The following is a 20,991-nucleotide window of genomic DNA, read 5'->3' on the forward strand; positions in this document are numbered from 1 at the left end:
GTACCAATATGTGCAAATGACAATTGGCTAACGATATATAAAGCCAAAATATTATCCTTACACACATGGCTAGGAAGTCTTGGGAAAAAAACAAATCAAATCAAGATATCTCTTATTAGAAAGAAAGTAAGTAAGGAAAGAAAGTAAGGGAGGGAGAGAAGGAGGAAGAAAGGAAGGAAGGAAGGAAGAGAGAGAGAGAAAGAAAGAAAGAGAAAAGAAAGAAAGAAAAAGAAAGAAAGAAAGAAAGAAAGAAAGAAAGAAAGAAAGAAAGAAAGAAAAAGAAAGAAAGAAAGAAAGAAAGAAAGAAAGAAAGAAAGAAAGAAAGAAAGAAAGAAAGAAAGAAAGAAAGAAAGAAAGAGAAAGAAAGAAGGAAAGAAAGAAAGAAAGGAAGGAAGGAAGGAAGGAAGGGAGAGAGGAATGAAAAACCTTGGAGGTGCTTGTGATTAAGAGAACCTTATCATTAGCTATTGTACTAACACGATAAAAAAAATCATAGTATAAGGAGAGGGAGTGGTCATATTGCTAAAGAGAAAAATAAGTGAGCAAACAAGATTGTGTAAGTGTTTCTTAAGCAGCATTTTGGGAAACCATTGAGGAGATGGTTCAACTCACTATGCCATCTGGTACATGTCTCTCATCAGAGGAGATGGACGTGTAAGGCTTTTATACCACAATGGCATTCAACAGCAGAGGCACCCAACTAATGTCACTCAACCCTCTGTAATCACCACGAAACCTTCAAATATTGATACACTACAACTTCTGTAGATTATTCTACATGAGAAACTGAAATTATCAGCCAATGGGAGCCTTTTGTTACACATGACAGTTAAAATTCTGAATGTAGAGCTATAAACTGGCATCTGGTTCATTTTCATTTTTTGTAGCTTGGATAAAGTGAGTTACTACCTAAGATTCTCACGACCTCATGGTACTTGGAAAACATTACTTCTAAACTTTAGGACTAGATGCAAAATTGCATTGTCATTTGAAAGATTGCCAGAGTACAACCTCTCTTGAGTAATCCTGAAGCCTTCATGTGTTAGGTGCTCAGCAGCTGGTCACCAGCAGAATTCAAGAACTCTGGAGGAAGATAGACTCTGGTTCAAATCCTGTATTTTCCACTTGCTCTTTGGATGAGATATTCCATCTAAATAGACCTCAGTTTTGCCGTTTATAAGATAGGGATATAAATAGTTTCTACCTCATGCTTTTCTTTTTTTTTTGAGAGTGCAATGAAATAATGGAAATTTGGTGGCACATGTCAAGCATTAAATAATGGTAACTTACATTACTCTGAGACATCTGCTTTCTCATGTGGTTTAATATAAGAAAAAACTAAACAAGTACCCTTTTGAATGAATCCCCTATACAAACACATTTATCCATAAATTAGCATTTTATTTTATAAGAAAACAACATATTCACGTGAATAAAAACATTTCTGTTCCAAATAAGTCTAATTCACAGATTTCAGCCTAAAGAAGGGGATCCTCATTTTTATATTTCTAATGCTGTTTCACAAATTAGGGCATACACATGAATTCATTTGACTGACATATGAGCTTGTTAGATTTCAAGGAACACACACCAATTCATTCATAATAAGCAGTGTAGCTTTAAGGAAAGTATCCCCACCTCATATCATCTAAACAGAATTAGAAACTGGTCATTTCTCAGGAGATAATCTTCAGTGCTTACTAAAATATCCTAAAAGTATTCTTTTTTACATGAGGGGATGAAGATATACTAAATATATGGTGAAGTTTGAAGTAATAACTTTCTCAATTCTGAACCTACACATATATTTTAGATGATAGACATTTCTAACCCTCTCCTTATAGGCAACTCAGTATTTCTTTTGTCTTCTTTTTTTAACTTCAAAACATAGGAGTATTTTAGGATATCTTTTTAAGATTATAGTTAAAAATCTGACTTTTCCCAAGTTTTATAAATCTTTTGATTAAAATATATATACCAGAGTTTACTTAGACTGCATAAATATATTATGCTATCCTAAACACAATATCAAATCACAAACGACATTTAACTGGCAGAGTTCATTTTATTTTTTCATATGAGAATGAAAGAAATTTGCATAAAAGATCTCCCACACAATCTTCAATTCTCCCTGTGGTTTGCTAATACATTTGCAAATGGCACTGCACCTGCTTTTATACAAACATCCTTGATGCCTAGAGCATCAAATGCATCAGGGCATTGTCAGAGACACAGCTGCGTAACAAATAGCCCAAATGGATATAATGAGATATGCTCCATGACTGAGCACCTGACACAGTAGTGAGATACTTCTCAGATGAGAAATCCCTCTTCATGATCAATGCACCTTCCAAACTTGGCCAGTCTGACATGCCCTTTGACCATCTGTCTTGTCTGGATGATTGGTTGGATTTCTCACACAACTCAATGAGTACTTGTGCTTAGAAAGAAGTTTGTACCATCTCCTGATCTATCCACGCTGTGAGGCAAAGTTCGAATATCTGACCTTAAAAATATCAATTTTCCCTCATGCATTTATGAATGAGTAGGTCAAGTCATGACTTCAAGAAATATTTTTTGATTATTGGTTTACTATAAACCCTTTTATTTCACATTTTTTTACAAACACAATTTTGTGTTTTTATGCACCTTCAAATTCCTGTCCTAACTATGCCAGTTAACTGTATTTTTTTAAACTGATACTGTATTCTAGAGCAGTATTTGTTGTTGAAATTTGCATTGTTCCAATCCCAGTGGCATCATTAAAAAAAAATTCATGAATATAATTAAGGAAAAATCTTTTTGAATGCTGACAGTTTTATGGACATTAGGCTTGGCATGGTTTATTCAATAGGATAATTATTTTACTGAAGTTGATGTCCTCTCGTCAGTCCTCAAGTAGTGACACTAGGGAGCTCAGAGACACTGACTGAAATAGCAAGGCTCCCACTAATGTGGAAGCAATGTGCGGCTAGTCTAAATTTGGACTGGAGCAACACTTGGTACAGCTTATCCACTTTGGCTGGTACCCAGCTTAAATTTCTCCCCTCCTGGGAAGATGTTTCTGAATTTCCCAAGCCCATTTAGTGGCTTTTGTTTTTAATTTTTTTCATTGTATTTTGCCTATGCCATTTTAATAGCACTTGTTATGTCACCTCAGCTATGTGTAGCTTTCTCTACCTTTAATTTCAGAACCTTTAGTCATTAAGGGAATGTGGATTATATATCTGCATGTTCAATATCTTATACATATGGCATATAGTAAGTGTGATAAGTATATGTTGATTAAATAATAGTAGGATTCTTGCAGTATATGATTTGAAGTTCTCTGCTATAAATAAGAATTTGTTGAACTTTCTGATGTGTTTATGTTTTGAGTCTGAGCAGTAGGAGTGCACACATGACATGGCCATTGGGAATAAAAAGACTTGGGGAAAAGACACGTGTGCTTCAGATCATCACCTTGTGATCAAGTCAAGGAAACATGAAATTAACATTGCCCAAAGCAAGAATGATGGAAGTTGAGAAGAAAGGTATTCTGAAATTCATTAACACAGAACTGGCATTGAATACTTGTATGCACACCAATAAACTGACATAATTAAATTTATAGAGAATATGCCTACATTTCTGCTTCCCAGCTTCATTTATACCTAGAGATACCATATTATTGTGATGATATCATCTCCCATGGAACAAATTTTACCCATATGGATTCTAAAATTACAAGTTAAATCTGAAAATATTTATTCCCAGATCAAGAAACAGAATATTATACATTCAGTTAGAGCAAGCTGTGGGGGTGAACAGGGTCTAGAATTAGTGAGGCCAGTGAAAACAGTTTATTCATTAAGTCTATAAACCTATTTATCATTCCAAATACTCCTTCATCATTTGCCATTCTCTATGCATACTAAGTACTCCCTTTGACTCTGACCTTGCCCAACCCCTTCTCTCCAAGGCAAACTCTACTGCTGGATTCACATATTGAGAATCCATTCCCTGTAAAGCTTTATAGCTATAATTTGACTTCACCTTTTATAAGACTCATTATAACATCAGTTAGGCTTGAGTTTCATATAGATGAATTACACAATAACCTCTTATTTTTCCCCTATTGGTAACTAAATTATTTTAAATATTTTAAAACAGACCTCTTAATACATATCTTGATTCCATAGCAAATTGTTACACTATAAGGCATAAGTGGCACTGAAAATCCTCAGGGAAAGCCCCATAGGATGATGACGCATCCATTTCTTTCAACAGTGATAATTATTATTTATGTAGCAAGTTTAGTTTACTATAACCGTGGCCATACCATTTGTGGGGTTTGATGCTATCCCAGTCCCACACACCACCAGGCAGTGTTTCTTATATCTACAGTCATTCTACTACATAACTTCTGGAGCCTCTATTCGCTGAGCCAGCAATCACCACAGTCTGGTGGAGCAAATTTCTCTACTGATTAGGCTAAGTACCTGCTATCCTCAAATGACTGTTGATGCTCAACTTCCATGCTGCTAATCCCCACCATCATCAGTAAATAAGGAAAGTACAAACCACATGTCCTTCTCAACAATTTATACTCTACCACATGACCATGCCCATGGTTTTCTGCAATTCTTGGTTCATATGACTACAACCTTCTCTTCATGCTAACAACTTGTTTGAGGACTCCCATGGTGACTACTCATTAATTCCATTCAGATTAGCCAATCCCTATTCATCTCGTTACGCGTCTACCTTACATTCCATAATGCTTCATTTCAATATTACCTTGAATTTCATTGTCCTTATGAGTTTTCATCACATCTATCTACCAAAGCCCCAAATCTGCCGGAATTGAGCTATCTGCTTTTTCTATGATCCAATACCTAGATAATAGAGCACTAATGAGTAATATCACACAACAGGAAGATCAATTTTAATATGTATGTCATCACTAACCTCTAATTAACCCTCAAAACTTCCAGAAATATAACTATCAACTTAACATCTTCTCTCAGATATATCAAAGGCAACCAGAACTCAAAATTTCCAAACCTAATCTAGTAAAACATCTCCCATAAATCTGTTCTTCTTCTAGTCTTCTTTTTCAGAAAATGGGCCCACATTTTATCTAAGTATGCAAACTACTAAACCCTGCAGTCATCCTTGAAAGTCTCCCTTTTCTAACCTTCAACATCAATTCCTCTCAAATACTGGTTGCTATCACGTCCCCAATATCTGCCAGTTTTTCCTCTCACACCTTCCATTATCACAGGAGTCCAAGCTAATATCATCTTGCCCCAAATAGGTCTTAAGAAACTTTAAATTTTATATTTATCAGTTTTATTACCTAATTATCATCTGAAAGATTCCTAGACTGTAAGTTCCATCAAACCAGCTTTTATGGTCCATTTTTGCTCACTATTTTATCTGTAGCATGTTGCATTTTTTCTTTGCTTAGAGTGAGCAACTGATAAATATTTGCTGAATTAATGGATAAATGAAAACAAGCAGATTTGTCAGTATTATCACAGAGAACATATGCAGGTATAAAGCAAGTATTCACATCTATATCATATAAGAGAAAAACCTGAAGTTCAACAAAAGCTGAGCAAGGAGAACCTATGAATTTGGATTCAAATTTGGGTCCTCAGTTTCACTAATTTTAACTCCTGAGTATCTTTCTATTTTAGTACCATGATGCCTATCAATCCTATGGAATGCTTTTTCTTTTCATTTACTTATAATATAGACTCAGAAAAGTATGTCCAATTCTTAATGTAATTATCTATGAGTGTAGAAAATAAATTACTGTGGAAGGTATTCTAATCCTTTTAAAAACACACCATTCACTACAAATACTTTCAAAATAAATATTTTCACTTTGTAAATGAAAACATTTATAGAGTCCATACTCCAAAATTAAGATTGACCAAAATATATCCAAAGTAGTCATCATGCTAAAGGAAAAAAAAAAATAGAGCAGAAAATAACAAAAACTGATATTTTTAAACCATCACCATTATTTTCTACCATTTATTGAGTGTTTGCCATCTTGCAGACATTGTGCTAAGCAATTTATATGTGCAATAAAATAGGAACTATCGTTATCCCTCTTTACAGATAAGAAAATTGAGAATTAGAGCAAACAATCAAATCCAGGAGCCAAATCAACTTCTGTAACGTTCCAAAGATGCACTTAACATTAAATTGCCTTCCCAATAAGTAGTTAAGTCTTTCATTTTGAGCCATTACTTAGTGAAAAATCGACAAAAACATTTTTTACTACTAATAGTACCTGACAGTGAGACATTTCAATTATAATCAGATGGGGAAGAACACTATATACATTATCAAACTTAGCTTTTTCCGGATATTTAAGGAGAAAATTGTTTAGTCTTACCCATGAATTCAATCCCCAAGTGGTCTGCTACACCGAAGTCAGCATATAGGAAAGGAAAACAGAAAAAGAAAAAAAGGTTAGAAAAAATTCCACACAGAAATCAGTGCTTATAAGATTGGCCTTTCAAGGCGACGACTGTGTCTCAACTGTAACACCATGTTTGCTTGCGAAAGATAATTTAGTTTGCCCACAATTAGGGGTGATTTGAACACTGACTGGTATTTCCCAGTAGCCAGGAATTTAGATGGGATAATATTGCCAAGTATGCTAAGTATAAATTTAGCCAATAAAAAAGGAAAGAAAGAAAAAAAGAAAAAAAAAAGGAAGGAAGGAAGGAAGGGAGGGAGGGAGAAAGAAAAAAAAAAACTTCATATAAAGCATATTTGGAACTAAAGTTATTTTCAGAACTCATTATATTTTATGTAGAATAACTACTTGTTTAACATTAAACCTATTTGAACCTTTATGTTAATAATATGTAGGTAAAGGACTTCTGCATGACAGGCTTTCACCAGGCACTCTTCACTTTCACAAAAAAGAAATGATGTTGGATCTTTTCCCATTTATTTGTTAGATGAAGAAACTGTGCTTCATTGAGACTAAAAATCTTACATGAGGAAGACCCAGGGCATAAATCCAGTCTATCTGACCCTTTGGTCCTATGACCGTTAAACTTGATAGCACTTCCTATCAAAAACAAGTGGTAGATGTGTCCATGTCTGTTCTATGTTCCTATGGACAGCATACCATTTTGACCACCTAATGTCTGTGATCAACAGAGGGATAAACCGGACCCTGCTATATGCAGCCATTCAACTTTGGAGAGTTGTTTATTTAAATGGTGCTTTCTTTTAATCATTCAGTTATTCACTTTTAAAATTCATTGCATTATTTAATGATGATTTCTGTTGTAGTAATATGTTTCTTAAATGAGAATAAATGAAAAAAAAAAAACAGTATTCCTAAGATCATGTTTATTTCCAAGACTAATTTCTGGGCTCCCTTTTATGACTTCTCTATTTAGGAAAGATTTTCTTTTTAAAAAATATGCATTTAGTTATCTTGAATATTTCAATGCCTTTCTTATTTGTAAATAACTCATCTTTAAATTCTATTGTGGTAAAATATATATAACATAAACCTTGTCATTTTGACAAATTTTAAGTGTACAATTCAGTGGTATTAATTACATTGAAAATGTTGTGTAACCATGACCAATATATTTCCCAAACTTTTCTATCACTCCGAAGAGAAACTCTACCCACTCAGAAATAATTTCCCATTTTCCCCTCTCTGCTCTGTTCCGGGCAACCTCTAATCTACTTTACGTATCTATGAACCTGCCTGTAAATAGTTCAGTGTTTAAGTTATTAGGAATTATTTTAATTGAGAAATATCTCATATAAAGAACTATGGTAATGATGTTTTTTAAAAGTAGATACATTTCTTCCTTTCCATGGCATTTTTTACCTGCTTAATATATACTATGATAGCTATCTAGCACACTTACATAAAAAGACAAGATTTTTGTTCGCAAGTAATTCAGAAATCAGTGGGAGCCCACAGAGAGAAAGCTTTGAAAATTCTTTGTGATGCTGCTATAATGGAAAATGAGAAAATGTGCATTGGATAGAGTGGGCAAGAATCCATAAAAGCTTGTCCTGGGAGGAGGAGAATGTGCTTTTTGAATGGAGATTGTAGAAAAGTTGGCTAGACCATGTTTGGGTTCTTGTGTGAAAAAAATCTTCATGATTGTGTGTACTTAGGACACTAGGGAGAGACTAGAGTTGTGCTATTTTAAAGCAGGGATGTGGGTGAGATTACCTATCATGAGACTAAAAGAAAAAAAAAAAAAGATTGGGAATAAAAAAAACCTTCTGCCTACAGCCAGAACAGCCATTAGCCCTAGTCTGGTTGAACAAGAACTTTCTAGTAGAATATATAAGATAGATAACCAGCAAGGACCTACTGTATACCACAGGGAACTCTACTCAATATTCTGTGATAACTTATATGAGAAAAGAATCTGAAAAAGAATGAATATATGTATATGTATAACCGAATCACTTTGCTGTACACCTGAAACAATATTGTAAATCAACTATATTCCAATAAAACTAAAAAATAAAATAAAATAAAATTGATGTGGTACAATGGAATATTATTCAGCCTTAAAAAAGAATAATGCCAACTGCAGCAACATGGATGGACCTAGAAATTATCATACTAAGTGAAATAAGTCAGAAAGAGAAAGACAAATACCATATGATATCACTTATATGTGGAATCTAAAATATGACACAAATGAACTTATTTATGAAACAAAAAGAGACTCACACATAGAAAACAAATTTATGGTTACCAAAGGGGAAAGGGACCAAAGGGATACAGTAGGAGTCTGGGATTAGCAGGTACAACTACTACACATAAAACAGATAAACAACAAGCTCCTACTATATAGCGCAGGGAACTATATTCAATGTCCTCTAATAAACCATAATGGAAAAGAATATGAAAAAGAATATGTGTGTGTATATATATATATATATATATATATATAACTGAGTCACTGCTGTATACCAGAAACTAATACGACACTGTTAAATCAACTATACTTCAATGTAAAAAAAAGAACTTTCTAGTAGAACTGAGATGGCTCAGAAATGGCTGGCTGTAGTCTGTTTTGCTGGCAAGTATAACCAATGGTCACTCTTCATTCTTCCCACAACCTTGGTGGGTCCATTTCTATATGAGACAGGAGATATGGGCAATCAGGCTTTGTAAGTCTGGAAATTGCACGAAGAAATGAGTGGCAAGTTTGATAAATTTGAGGGCAATCTAAACACTTTAAACCAGAATGAATTCATAACCAGTAAAAGGAACAGAAATCAGAATTTTAAAATTATTCAAACACTAAACGGTGTAAGTAGATGTCTTAAGAGAAAGGAAATCTGTCTACTCTTAACACAGCAGAAAAGTTACATCTAATTATTAGAGTAGTAGTTCTCAGAAATACTGTCAAGCAACATGGCATTATATTCTTAGATTTTATAGAGAAATTATTTACTTTTTATAATAACATTCATGAAGACTGACACTACTGAAACACACAAATAAAAAGTTAGATCTTATTTAAAATTTCCCTCTTTCTCTCTCGCTCTCCCTCTCTCACCACACACACACACACACACACACACACACACACATACACATTTCCATTCTTTTACTAAAATGCTAAACACTGATCATTAATGCAGGTTTAAAGATACTGACAGGATTTGTTAACAGACAAAAGGATTGATGAAAATCCATGAAATTGCATGACAGAAAAGCAATTAATTTTGTCAACTGAGTCACACAGAACAGAAACCACAATACTTCTCATAACCCTTCACTGGCTAATTCTTAAAGCAAACAGCGTTCCTGGGGATATTCAGGTCTGCACGAAAACATCAAGAGGAATGTGATAAGAATGAATCAATTAATTACTCATTTATTCATTCACTCAACAAACCAGGCGCCAAGAACTGTGCAGATATTGGGATGAAGGAGGAGGCAAATAACTTCAAGAAAAACAGTTTGATCTTCCCTATGGCACGTATTAGAATGTATAATTCCCATTTCTTTTAGAGTCTGATGAACTTTTATACGTAAAAATTGCAGTTCTTTGGGAATATTGCACCCTTTGATTATATAGTAGTGGCTAAGATATACTGAGCACTTACTACATGCCAGGAACTGCTTAAAGTATTAACTCACAGAAACTTGTAAGACTGTCATGATCCTCATTTTACAGATGAGGAACAGGGGTAAACAAACTTTCCCAAAACTACACTGCTGATAAGTAGTAGAAACACAACTGAGCCTAAGCTTCTCGACTTTCAGCCACCAGTCATTCTCAGGGTTTACTTATGCCCTCCTTATGAAGAAAAAGCTAATTTTTACAAAATCATCAGTTAATAAGACGTTCAGGGAGGCGTTATTTAATCCACTTAAGAGAACAAATTGTTTTCAAGTATCCTCAGGCACTGTAGAAGCACTACTTATTTATTTGCTCACCGCTGGTTTATTGATGAAGTGCCCAATATAAGCTAGGTAGAGAGGGATTCCCTCTCTCCAAGGAACCAAACTGGCAAATCATTAACATCTTTTCATTGGTTCCTAGGGAGATTTCTTCATAACGAGCCTTGCCTAATTGAAGTTATTTGTTTGTACATATGGCAAGGGATGTGCGGAGTTGTGCCTGAATATGTGCCAGCCATTGAACCAAATAATCTTCAAATTGGCAACACACTTAACAAATGCCAGCAGCTCTGCCCAAAACGTGCTTAAGATTTGAGGGCTACGGAAGTGACCAAGGAGACAAACTTAACATGCTATAAAGTCAAAAACTCCGGGAAATTCAAGGCCCACATGTTTCCAACATGTCCATAATTCTTTTTTTTTGGCCACGCGGCATGTGGGATCTTAGTTCCCCAACCAGGGATCGAACTTATGCCCCCTGCAGTGGAAAAGTGGAATCTTAACCAGTGGAATCTTCCCACTGCCAGGGAAGTCCCTCAAAGCTTCTTATTTATATGTTGACAGACAGACAACAAGGGGCTACAAACAGTTCCCTCAATCTGGGCAGAATGAGGAAAAGCAACCAAAAGCAATCCTTGACTTGATTCCAATCTCAGGGCGAGATGAGACAAGTTGTCCAGCCTGTGATGAGGAACCCCTGTAATGCAGCACCGGGACGATGCAACATGAATGTGAGTTTCAGTGTCACTCTTATATTAAAAGTAACTGAACAGGTAGTTCCATCATAGAGTAGTTCCAAATGGGATGATTTAAGCCCTTATTCCAGGGGATGTGGAAAAACATATTATATGAAAATATTGTTCTGTGTTTTAAAAAGTTAGAATAGTCGCTTAAACTTCAAAAGGCTTCTCCACTGCAAGAATCCCTAAAGGTCTTCATATGTGTGCCGAGACTCCCCCGGTGGAGTATTTCCCAACTTGATGTAAGCTACCACCTTGTTATGAAGCACTCTGTGGTAGTAATCTATCATAGTACCCGTGCTGGGAAACAGGTCCCATTTAAATGTGGAGGAAACTAGCCACTCAACTATAAAATATGTCATTTTATAAATGGTTTATCTTAATCACTGAACTGAAATCCGTCACTCTGTAGATTCTACCCTCAGATCCATGTCAAATGACTTTTCAGTGGTGACGCTTTAGGAGGAGGTAGTCCATCACAACTAAGAAGACTAAACTGGATTTATGAAGATGGTAAGCTGGGTCTTGAACATCTGCTGACTCCTGACACCTGTGCTTATCATTCTCTAGTAGTTTCTAGAATCACTGTAAAGAGATGTAACTGTGTCATGCTTCACCAGTGGGTCACTGTATTTTGCTTGCTCCTGGAGAAGATCATGGACAAGGTGATGAGATGTCACACGTCAAGGCACTGTCATGTGTGTCCCAGTTTATTATAACAAGACAGGTAAACTAGGAGAGGCTGGGATAGACTCTAAGGTTTCTGATTAGGAGGGTAAGGGCTGAGGGAAGCTAGAGTCTAGAAGCAATCCATGGGATTCTCAGAATATATACCTTTCAAAAAGATTAAGGTGTCACAGGATGGGGGAATAGGGCTCACCACAGGCTCCCAGAGCATATAACTGTTCACCAGAGGGAAGTGACACTTGGCAGTCACTAAGACAACGTGACAACTGGGAGCCAAGAATAGCCAGACGTGACTCTCTCAGGCCTTTTGGGTCAGTCCCGCAACAGGGAGGGAAGGAGAGCTGGCAAGAGTGTGAGCTCACTCCTGCAGGGTGAGGAAGGAAAGGCCCTTTCCAGGCATTGCATTCCATTCTATCATGTTGTCCTAAAAGGAGAGGGCTATTATCAGATTATCCTTTTTCCAGCTACTCAGTGCAAGAGTTTGGATATGAATGCAGGTTAGATTCTAACCTCCATGCTCTCTCCATTAAATCATGCTACCTTGTTAAACAGGTAATTTTATTTTTATCAGCACACATATATATTTGATCTTAAAATTTCTACATTAAAAAAAAATTTTTTTTTAAATTTATTTTTGGCTGTGTTGTGTCTTCGTCGCTGCGCATGAGCTTTCTCTAGTAGCGGGGGCTACTCTTCCTTGCGGTGCATGGGCTTCTCATTGCGGTGCCTTCTCTTGTTGTGGAGTACGGGCTCTAGGCACGTGGGCTTCAGTGGTTGTGGCACACAGGCTCAGTAGTTGTGGCTCGCGGGCTCTAGAGCACAGACTCAGTAGTCGTGGCGCACGGGCTTAGTTGCTCCGCGGCATGTGGGATCTTCCCAGACCAGGGCTCAAACCTGTGTCCCCTGCGTTGGCAGGCGGATTCTTAACCACTGTGCCACCAGGGAAGTCCAAAATTTCTACATGTTTATGAATAAAATTTGGACAGTAAAACATCATATTAATGAAAATGATACATTTCTTATTATATTTTGAAACTAATTCCTGTTAAATTTTTATTTCAGTTCTTTCTGGTCTTCTCTCTGTACATGTAAAATAAGTTTAAAGTCAATTTTACACGAAATCACCTTGCCTCATGGGCCTAAGTCAGAGGACTCTCTGTGGCCACTTCAGCTCTATAATCCCAATCCCACTCTTACTTCTATCATATCAGAACTGACAGCTTTTTCTACTGTTGAGAGTAAGTCCTGACATTAATACTGTGACCAGCCTCACACCAGACAGGTCATCAATCATGGAGAAGTAAAACCACTTTTCCAGAAGAGCACATAGCCCCATTCTCCCTTCCACGGGCCTTGTAATGAAACATGACCTCTTAATTTTTCTTCTCAAAAGCTCTGTTACGGATTCCTCTTGCACAGAGACACTTCTATTTCACACTCCCCTCTCATCCTCTAAATAAAAATATTCGTTTGTATCAAAGGAGGAGAAGCAAGCAGCCATGGAGACGGCCACACGTTCGTGCAGCGCAAACTCAAGATGGGCATTCCGCTCCGTGAAATCAAATAAGAAATCAGAGTTACAACTGAGGTTTATGAGTGACTCTTTGTTTAAGTTGCTCTTCAAGGATGAATCTTGCCTAAATGGCTTGTAGAATTTTCCAGTGAAAACATCTTAGAACATTAGACTTAAAATGATTTCATGTTCACAATTATTGATTAAAGAATTAAATAAGAATTATCATTATATAGAAGAATTCTTCATTCAAAAAATACTGCTATTTTGGTTATATAATCGATGATAGCAAATTTGTACAGGTGAATGCACTAGGGGTTTTTGTCCTTGAAATTCCCCAGCTCTTGTCATATTTTATCAACTTCTCATATTTTCTCACTGGGAACTTCCACACACATTATTTTATATAACTTTAAAAATTAGCCTGGGGCTTTCCTGGTGGCTCAGTGGTTGAGAGTCTGCCTGCCGATGCAGGGGACACGGGTTCGTGCCCCGGTCCGGGAAGATCCCACATGCCGCGGAGTGGCTGGGCCCGTGAGCCATGGCCACTGAGCCTGCGCGTATGGAGCCTGTGCTCCGCAATGGGAGAGTCCACAACAGTGAGAGGCCCGTGTACCGCAAAAAAAGGAAAAAAAAATTAGCCTGTAAAGTAGTGCTACTGACCCCCATTTAATAGCTGAAGAAAATAAGCGTTGTGCAAACTAAAGGCCGTATTTATAGATGCCTATATTCTGAGGGTGGAAAACTATCTCAAATCCCAGGAGTGAAGGGTCATTATTTCTCTTGCTCACTGATTTATCACTCTAGCCTATCAAAATCTGACATTTTGTTGATGCTCAATAAATATTTATTGAATGAATGAAATGCCATCTGAGTCAGCCCCTTTGCCCACTGCATGTGATATTTTGAATTCCTTCAGAGCACATCCAGGCTGTTTTCCATCACCTCAGTTTCTGAGGATTCCAATGAACATTACACCTCTGGGTGCAACTCTTTTGATATTGAAAAAACAATATACATAATTGTTTCTAGAACACCCCCCATATCAAAGTACTACATTTAATTACTATTTACATGAGACTACAATTCTGGAGTCCAAAAATCACCAGATTATTATCTGAAAGTGTCCAACACATGTATACCATTGGCACATAATTTTTGTATGTAATTTAGGATTCATGTGAACAAGTGGTCAATTATCAGGAAAAAGTATTCAATTTTCCATGGTAATTAAAATATTATTATATATGCTATTTAAGGGGTTACTTCTTAATAGTGTCAAACCATTCAAGCAATCTTTGAAATATTTGTTTTGTACACTTTTACAGATTGTAACTTTTCAACTTCAATCCATTTTATTATCAATGAAGACATACAGAAGAGATTAAGGTTGGTAGATGTAAGGATTATAATAAAATAGGGGAATGTCTACTCAAAAAAGTAAAAGAAAGGAAAGAAAGAAGTATATGGCAATCAGCATTATATGTGTTTGCAGTTGATATGCTAATTAATTAAAGCTTTTGTTAACCAGTTGTTTTAGCACTATGCTTTTCATTATATTCCTGAATTCAAAATTGCAATAGCTTCATGATGAATACTAATTCAGAAAATGATGGACACATTTTAAGAAACATTGCTCTGAAATGAACTCTCCTAAGCAAAGAGCAAAGAAACCTAACTCCCACCTCCCAACAGATGACAGCTTTGGTAGCATGGAGATCCCAACAAAGGTATCTTCTGCTTCCCATCTGCCAAAAATAGAGGGACCAAACAGAATGATTAGCCAAGAGGTCGAAGATTCTTGGTCCTGGACCAACTGCCCAAGGTATTGATCTGGAACACCCAAATGCAGGGAAGTAATGGAGCTGGCAAAAAGCCTCATTCATGATGAAGTAAAGAAAAGAGCAAGTCCACACCGAGGAAATAGCAAAGATAATTCAAACTAGGAGGCAAGTTAAGGTCATAATCAGGAAGAGGTCCTTTTATGTTAGGACTCAGGAAAACTGATTAGCGGCCGAGAAAGTGCAACTTATGATAGGCTGGGCTACCTGTGTCAGGGCTAAGACCCAAAACAAGCCTGTGTGTTGGAAGCTTATTCTTAAGTGATGCCTGATGCCATCAAGAAATGATGTGGGACAAGACAACACAAGACAGACCTGGCACTTTTGTATTTCGCTTTTGGTAACCACTCTTTAGGTTGGCCTCTGAATGGTAGGCTTGTCCATTGTCACTGCCACTGGCTTTGCTCTATTTTATTTTACGTAAAGGTATTTATTTGTATGGAAAAATATATTGCATGACAAATAGTTCTTCAAATGCAGAAGGTAGCTGGCTATTTAAAGTTTTTCTGTAGGAAATCACTTAAAATATGAGAAAGAAGTCACCCATTTTTCCTAACTCTCTAAAGATTCTGTTCTACTACCACTTCCCTCAAATAGGCCCATACCCACACATCTCATGTTTTTATTCCAGCCATTACACTAGCCTTGAATATCTTTCCTGATGGACTCTCAAGTCTTCCTCCTACAAACTCAGTCTGTCTTTCAAGGACCACTTCCTCCTGAAGCCATCTCTGAAAGCCTGAAATAACGTTACCTGCTCTGTTTTTCTATGAATGATAATGGGATCTGTATTTAGGAGTAGGATTATTGTGCACTGAAATAGAACCAGTATAGATATACCTATACCATAACTAATTAGGAAAACTAGGATCTTTTGCCTGCCCCTCCTTCACTTCCCCTTCTGCCTTTCAAACAGCAGATGGAAAGTAAATGTTTATTGAATCTTTTTCATAACCCCACCAATTTTCTTTCTCAATGAGGTATACCATTGCGAGATTTTTTTAAAAAGTAAATCATGCTTATAAACTATAATGCTTTCTCTCAGGCGAGATTTTCTACCTTAGTCTTCCAGATTTTCTGGACATTTTCAATAGGCTTCCATTAAAACACACACACACATACACACAAACTATATTTCGAGTTACATAGTTTATTCCTCACTGAATTGTGAATCACCTGCAGGGAACAAAAAAAAAAGAAAGAAGGAAAGAGGAAAGTTTTCTTTTCCTCTTCTATCACCTCAATGAACTGAGATGTTCAGGCAAGTGACTACTTATATAAGAAGTGCTTTTTTTTTTTTTTGCGGTACGCGGGCCTCTCATTGCTGTGGCCTCTCCCGTTGGTGGAGCACAGGCTCCGGACGTGCAGGCTCAGCGGCCATGGCTCACGGGCCCAGCCGCTCCGCGGCATGTGGGATCTCCCCGGACCGGGGCATGAACCCGTGTCCCCTGCATCGGCAGGCGGACTCTCAACCCCTGCGCCACCAGGGAAGCCCAAGAAGTTCTTATTTTAATGTTCTTTGGGAGAAGAGGGAAGCACTGGTAGCCACTAAGGTTGCAGAGAAAAGCCTCAACGAGGCTTTTATCCACAGCCATCCATGGCAGCCATGTTCACTCCTGTGCTCTTCCTCTGCCTCTGTTCCATACACAAACTCAGCTCCATTTGTGGAATGAAAGAAAGTGCTTCAATACAACATGATTTTTAGAGCTCCTGATCTTTGAAAGAACTGCTTTATCTTGCTCTTTTCAGACTCAGCTCAAACAATTCCCCAAGAGGTGCCCTTTCTAATAACACTTTGCTCTTTCAATTCTATCTTGTGGTCATTTGTCTGGCAGTCTCGCCTCCTTCCAGACTATGTGCCCTATCTAGCAGGTAGTAAATGCTCAAAGCATTTTTGTTGACTGAATCCACAAATAGATGGATAATGAGTATCTGAAGAAATCAACTGATTTATTTGTTTAAATGCACATACTCACGGTGCCTAATATTTGGTATTGTGCTCTTAAAATGATACCTAAAATCAGGCAACTGGGAAGAAAACTTGGCAACCCTACGGTTTCTATTACTAAGTTTGTTTCTTAGCTTCATTCTGACAAGTTAACACATTCCAATATTGGGGAACATCTTAATTTAATATTTAATGCTGTACTTTTCTTTGTAAAAAGCACTGGTATGGGAATAGTTTCATAGCTTATGATACTTATGCTGGATATTTCTATTACCAAGTTTAAAAGTCACGACAATTTAGACTCAAAAACCCCTGAACACCTGGGAATGCTCGATAATGAGCACAACAGACAACACACTTGGGCTCACTAATGGATTAATGTATTACTTCTGCAGACTTAAAATGTAGCAATTTCTTTCCCCCTAAATGCATAACCAGCTGAGGGTATTATTTGGTTCATTTAAACGCAAAGAACAATTCTTCTTCTGCTACCTGCTTCCTAAATCTATTAAGTAGTTAATAACATAGGACTAATGTAAGCTTCTTTTATTTAACAGAAATAAAGAAATGGAAATTAAACTGGTAGAGCCTTCACCCAATAATGGCTTACCCCAGAGTGGCTGAATTCTTCGTAGTGTAGAAAAACTAGGGAAAGCATCTTTATTAAAATAATGGAAGAAACTATTATCTAATTTTGGCTATAATTAGCTGGGAACCCAGTGGAATCCAGGTACTTTGAAGTTCTCACCCTCATCCTCCCACTACCCTCTTCTATAGTCTTGATAACTCTCTCTGTGTGTTTTCTAGATATGTGGATAAAAACTAATCACTCTGCCGGGCATCCTATTAGTGAGATAACCTTTTCAAAATGCTGTGTGGATGTCAAAAGCTAAGTATGGATGAATTTATGTGGATGTCAAAAGCTGAGTATGGATGAATTTATAAAGTTCTAATTTTACATCACTTAGACATTAGCAAAGCAAATGAATAGGGTCTACAATGTTATTCTTCAAAGCTACCATCTACAAATGATAGACTTGTGAGTCTATATGACATCCTGCTGACTCATCCCCACAGCATCCTTTCTGCAGATAATATTTTACAGATGAGGAAACTGAGATTCAGAAAGGTGTACTAATTTGCTCAAGATGGGCTAATTTGCTTCCCAAGATGGGAAGCACGTAATTTCATTAAATCATGCCGCTGTCCCCACAGAAAACTTTCCACCTTGCCTAGCATGCCATGTAAGTCAAACATTAATGATCCAGCCCCATCCTGCTTCTCCAGCCCCACCTCCACATTCCTTCTCCAATTCCAAAGCCTCACCTTGCTCACGTGCAGTCTGGTGAACTTCATTCATAACGACTCACTTTTTTTAAACACAACTCGCTCTGGAATGCATATCTTTTCCCACATACTGTCTCCAATAGAAACAGTCTTTCATGGAATCTTTTATATTTATGTACTGTAGGTTCATCACACTCTATTATAGTTCTTTGCTTTCCTGCTCATCTTCCCCCAAATGACTATAAGGAACTTAATAAAAAAAGCCATGCTTAGTATGTCTTTATATTATAGTTCCTGGCACAGAGAGAGTATTTGAGTAAATAAAGAAAAATTAAATAGCTGCATGGATTTTTGAAGTTTTACTCAATGTGACCTCTGTTACAGGTAGTTCCTTCTATCCTGTATTCTTTTGTCTGTTGCTTCCGGGGAGGGAGGTCTTAGCAATTAAAAAAAAAAGTTTGTGAGTTGCAAAATCCTTGGCTCAGAAGAAACTGAAATATAAAATACTAGATTTGATGGTATAGACAAAGAACCAGGCTCCCCTGCAAATCAATACATTAAAGAGTTTCTAGGTGAAGGGAAGAAATGGAGGAAAGCCAAAAGGCCTGGGAGGTGACCTTCAGAAAAAAGTATGCACACTGCTGCTGCCAAATCATGCACTTCTCACCATCCCACTGCTCCAACTAGAGGAAGTGAAACAGCTTCCCAAACAGGGCTGCCTTGAACTTGCTAACTACGGTCCCTGGAGGCAGCAAGACCAGAGTACCCCATGTCCACTGCTCTCCCAACTTCAGCTTTACACTGAAGGATGGGATGCTAGAGGAGCCAGAGAGATGACCCTCAGATCTGCCAGGGTGGGTAGCAGCTAGGCACGTCAATTTATTCCCCGTGAACCTGATAGGCACAATCACCGAGAGCCTGACATACATGAGCTAGGAGGTTGGGAAGACTACAGTCTGCAGCAATGGCCTCTGTGGACTAAACACATGACAGTAGTGAGGACACCTCAGCAGATTCCAGCGTGGATAGACAAGAGCACAGAGGATTTGCCCATCTACCATCTCTTGCAGCTGCACCGGTGCCTGGGCACTGGGTAAACCACACCTCTTTACAGAACTGTGACGCTATCCTCAGGGAACAGGAGTCAAGGATGAACTGTGATTACACTTTTCTCTAACCCAATGAAATGCAACTTGAGATAGAAAAGAAGGAAATTTAAATAACGAAGATAATAATATAGCTTAAATCTTTGAGGGTTTATTGTAAGCAGCCGTTTATCTATACACTTTACGTGTCTTAATTAATTAAAAACCTACTGCAATTTTATGAAGTAGTTGCTATTTTTATTCCCATGTTAGAGATGAAACTGAGGCACATAGAGGTTAACGAGATCCTTCAACTTGTGACTAACAATGCTTGGATTCAAACCCACGTTTCAAGTACCTACACTTTGAACCCACGACACAAATGGCTTTGTATACACATCTACTCCACATTTTTTAGACTGAGATTTGTTACTGCTACAAAATCAAGAAGGCTGATTAGCTTATTATACTGCAATATTAGATACAATTACACTGAACTCAATATAGTCATGTTATCCCTAAATTTTATTTTATTTAAAAAATTTTGTTTTAAATGGGCATTTCTTGCTGTTGCAAAAATTGGAATATACGATAAGGTAATTTGCATGGTTACTAAACAATATATGCAAACAGCTAGGTGCAAAGAAATTTTCAACAAATTTTGTGGGACTTCAAACTACTTAAGTACTTAACTATTGAATTATTCGTGCTATGGGCATTTGCTGTTATTAAACCAAACATTTTTACTTAGTTGATGTCAAATCAGCTTGAACTTTTGTTTTAAGGAATTTCCTTTTCTTCATATTAATAGATAGATGTAAATCCTAGATAAGGGGTTCAAAGCCATAGGAGATTAAAATAATGACATTTCCCCCCTTGTTCAAATTGAGCCTTCTCTAGGGAAAATGAAATTCATTTGCTCATTGCAGGGACTAAAATGGGTCCATAAATGTCACTCAAAGATATGAGGAGTAGGAATAAATTATGTGTTGGTTGATGACCCCATTGCTCTGGATGGCTTCATGACAGTAGCAAGCCAAATTCTCCCGGACACCAACTTCATCTATTCCTTCCAGTACTAACATTCAATTCCCTCTCCTTTACTGCTCTTCTTAAACAGAAACTTCCTATAGCGTCCTCCATAGATCTGGTCTCCATTTCTCTGTCAAGCTTCCCGTCGTATTTGGGATGCTTCAGCCGACCCTTCACTTGCCTATCATCTTTTCCTCCACCACCTTTCTGGCACAAACCAGCTGCATCTCACACCTGGAAGTTTTTAGCACATTAGCCTCCTCCTTGACTTCTCTGCTTCCAACTCTGCCCCCCTCCCCACAGTCTCTTCCCGCACAGCAGCTGGAGAGATCCTTTGAAATTTTAAGTCAGATCACATTATTCCTTTGCTCAAAAGTCCCTCCCATGGCTTTCTATGTCACTTAGAATAGAAACCAGTTATCATCAAAATAAAACACGGAC

At 37.3% G+C, this 20,991-nt stretch overlaps 1 protein-coding gene across 10 annotated transcripts in view; it reads right to left on the minus strand.

Moving 5' to 3' along the window:
* Positions 1–20,991, minus strand: part of NRG3 (neuregulin 3) — a 1,058,708-nt gene that overhangs the window by 126,636 nt on the left and 911,081 nt on the right. For 7 of the 10 annotated variants that reach the window (XM_067710347.1, XM_067710345.1, XM_067710343.1 and 4 more), the window contains exon 4: positions 6,395–6,421. In XM_067710347.1, coding sequence (XP_067566448.1) covers positions 6,395–6,421 — 27 coding nt within the window. The remainder of the gene's footprint in view (positions 1–6,394; positions 6,422–20,991) is intronic. The other 3 variants (XM_067710344.1, XM_067710352.1, XM_067710351.1) reach the window with 1 other exon arrangement.

Source organism: Pseudorca crassidens, chromosome 16 (assembly GCF_039906515.1).
Source record: "Pseudorca crassidens isolate mPseCra1 chromosome 16, mPseCra1.hap1, whole genome shotgun sequence".
Lineage (NCBI taxonomy): Eukaryota > Metazoa > Chordata > Mammalia > Artiodactyla > Delphinidae > Pseudorca > Pseudorca crassidens.